This window comes from Equus quagga, chromosome 12 (genome assembly GCF_021613505.1).
Source record: "Equus quagga isolate Etosha38 chromosome 12, UCLA_HA_Equagga_1.0, whole genome shotgun sequence".
NCBI classification, from domain to species: domain Eukaryota; kingdom Metazoa; phylum Chordata; class Mammalia; order Perissodactyla; family Equidae; genus Equus; species Equus quagga.
The window spans coordinates 85,806,435-85,808,474 of NC_060278.1; the positions used below are offsets into that span (position 1 = coordinate 85,806,435).

The window sequence follows — 2,040 nt, forward strand, 5'->3', positions numbered from 1 at the left end:
AAAGATGGATGGATGGATGAATAGATCAATGGATATATGACTGGCTTGCTGGTTCATTGGATCTTGGATGGTTGATGGACAGTTGGGAGGAAGGATGGAAGGAAGGATGGATGGATGAAAGGATAGATGAATGAATGGCTGAATAAGAGGGAGAGTGGATGGTTGGATAAGTGGATGGTTGGATGGATGGATGGATGGTTGGATGGATGGATGGGTGGATGGGTGGGTGGATGGGTGGTTGGGTGGATGGATGGGTAGATGCTGGAGATTTCTCCAGAGTCTGCCTGCTACTAGTCTGCTATTTTGGTTGGAATCCCTATTGCCCCTCTCTCCCTGATGCTCCATTTGGAAATTTCCCCTTGAGAGACAATCAAACATCCCTGCTCTGGGACAGGTTGGTTAATGGGTCTGCTTTATGTCTCCAGATTCATTTCAGTTTGAAAAATCCAGAAGGTGGTATCAGGAATTCTGGGCCCTGCCCCATTGTGTGAGCTTGGGTCAATCTCCCCTGTCTCTGGGCCTCCGGGTCCTGATATCATTCTTGGCAGGGGGTGCCTAGCTCCACCTGCTGGCCAGGGTGGTGACACCCAGCCACTGCCATCTGATGCGCTGTCCCCTCAGCAGAGAAGCAGTGCTGGCATGTGGACGGCTTGGTGTGTGGCTGCTCTGTCCGTGGCTGCTGTGTGTGGCGTCCGCCAAGACACAAACACCGTCCTTAGGGTTACCAAAGATGTGCTGAGCAATGGTGAGTCCAGCCCTGCAGGCGACGGGGGGTGCCACGGGGCGGGGAGGGCAGCCGAGCGCACTCTGAAGTTCTCGAGGACTCTCCTCCTCACCAGCAGATTCTACAGCAGGTGCACGGGTGACTTCTCTTCTCTGGGCCTTAGTTTCCCCCTTTTTCTTTTGGCTACCATTCCCTGAGCATCTACTATGTGCCAGACACCACGTTGGAGACTTTGTTTGAGGGAGTAGAGAGCAGTGATTAAGAGCTAGGGGCCTGGAGTCAGCCTTCAATACTTCAAATACTGACTGCGTGACCTGAAGTCCATGACTTGAGTTCTCTGAGCCTCAGTTTCCTCATCTGCAAGATGGGTGTAATTACAGTCCTCATCTCAGAGGACTGATATGAGAATGACATGAGATGACTTTTTGAAAACTTAGCTCAGTTCCTGCTACATAGAAGGCCCTCAAGAGCGGGGGCTATAATTATTCCTGCCTCCAATTCCTAGGACCTCACTCTTGTTATCTGGCAAACGAGCACACACGCCCTGCCCCGATTCCTGTCCAAGGCTGTCATGAGAATGAAAAATGAGGTCATTTCCTAGCTGGGTGTCACAGGCCTCAATTTCTTTACCCACCAAATGGGGACAATAATTCCAGCCTTGACTATTTCCCAGGAATCCATTGGGCTGATGCATGAAGAAGTAAGTTTTTGAAGCTGTAAAGTGTGGAGCCTTTGAAAAGGAGGGTCCTGAAGAAAATCTATGCAGGTTTGGCTGAATGCTGGTGAAATCCAGTTAAAGTATGAGCAGGTCAGAGCCAGCAGCTAATGAGCTCCCCAGGACGTCAGGGCTGCATTGGTCCGGAGGAGTCTTTCTGTTCCACCTTGGCATTTCACTGATGGGAAAAGTGGGGCACGGAGAGCCGAGCGATGCTCCGAGGTGGTGCCTGGGGCTGGAGGTGGAAGGAAGGGAGGAACCCTGACTGAAATCTTTGCTTCTCTGCAGCCATTTCAGGTGCCCTGCAGAAAAGCGATGCTCTCCACTCGGCCCTGAGAGAGGTGCCCATGGGTAAAGCTGGTGGTGATGGTGGTGGGCCGCTCCTGGGGGGTCTGCTTGGTGGAAGTGGAGGTGGCGGGGGAGGTGGTCTTCTGGGAGGCCTGCTTGGTGGTGGGGGTGGAGGGAGCGGTGGTGACCTCTTGGGTGGAGTTGGCGGAGGCTTACTGGGTGGCAGTGGCAGCAGTGGTGGAGGGCTCCTGGGTGGTAGTGGTGGGGGGCTCTTGGGTGGCGGAGGTGACAGTGGTGAGGGGCTGTTGGGTGG

The 2,040-nt window shown here is 53.5% G+C and overlaps 1 protein-coding gene across 1 annotated transcript in view; it reads left to right on the plus strand.

Annotated features, from left to right (window-relative positions):
* Positions 1 to 639: 639 nt before the first annotated feature.
* BPIFB4 (BPI fold containing family B member 4) overlaps positions 640 to 2,040 on the plus strand; it is a 24,911-nt gene continuing 23,510 nt past the window's right edge. Inside the window, exons 1-2 of the mRNA XM_046678037.1 lie at positions 640 to 745; positions 1,728 to 1,790. Coding sequence (XP_046533993.1) covers positions 640 to 745; positions 1,728 to 1,790 — 169 coding nt within the window. The remainder of the gene's footprint in view (positions 746 to 1,727; positions 1,791 to 2,040) is intronic.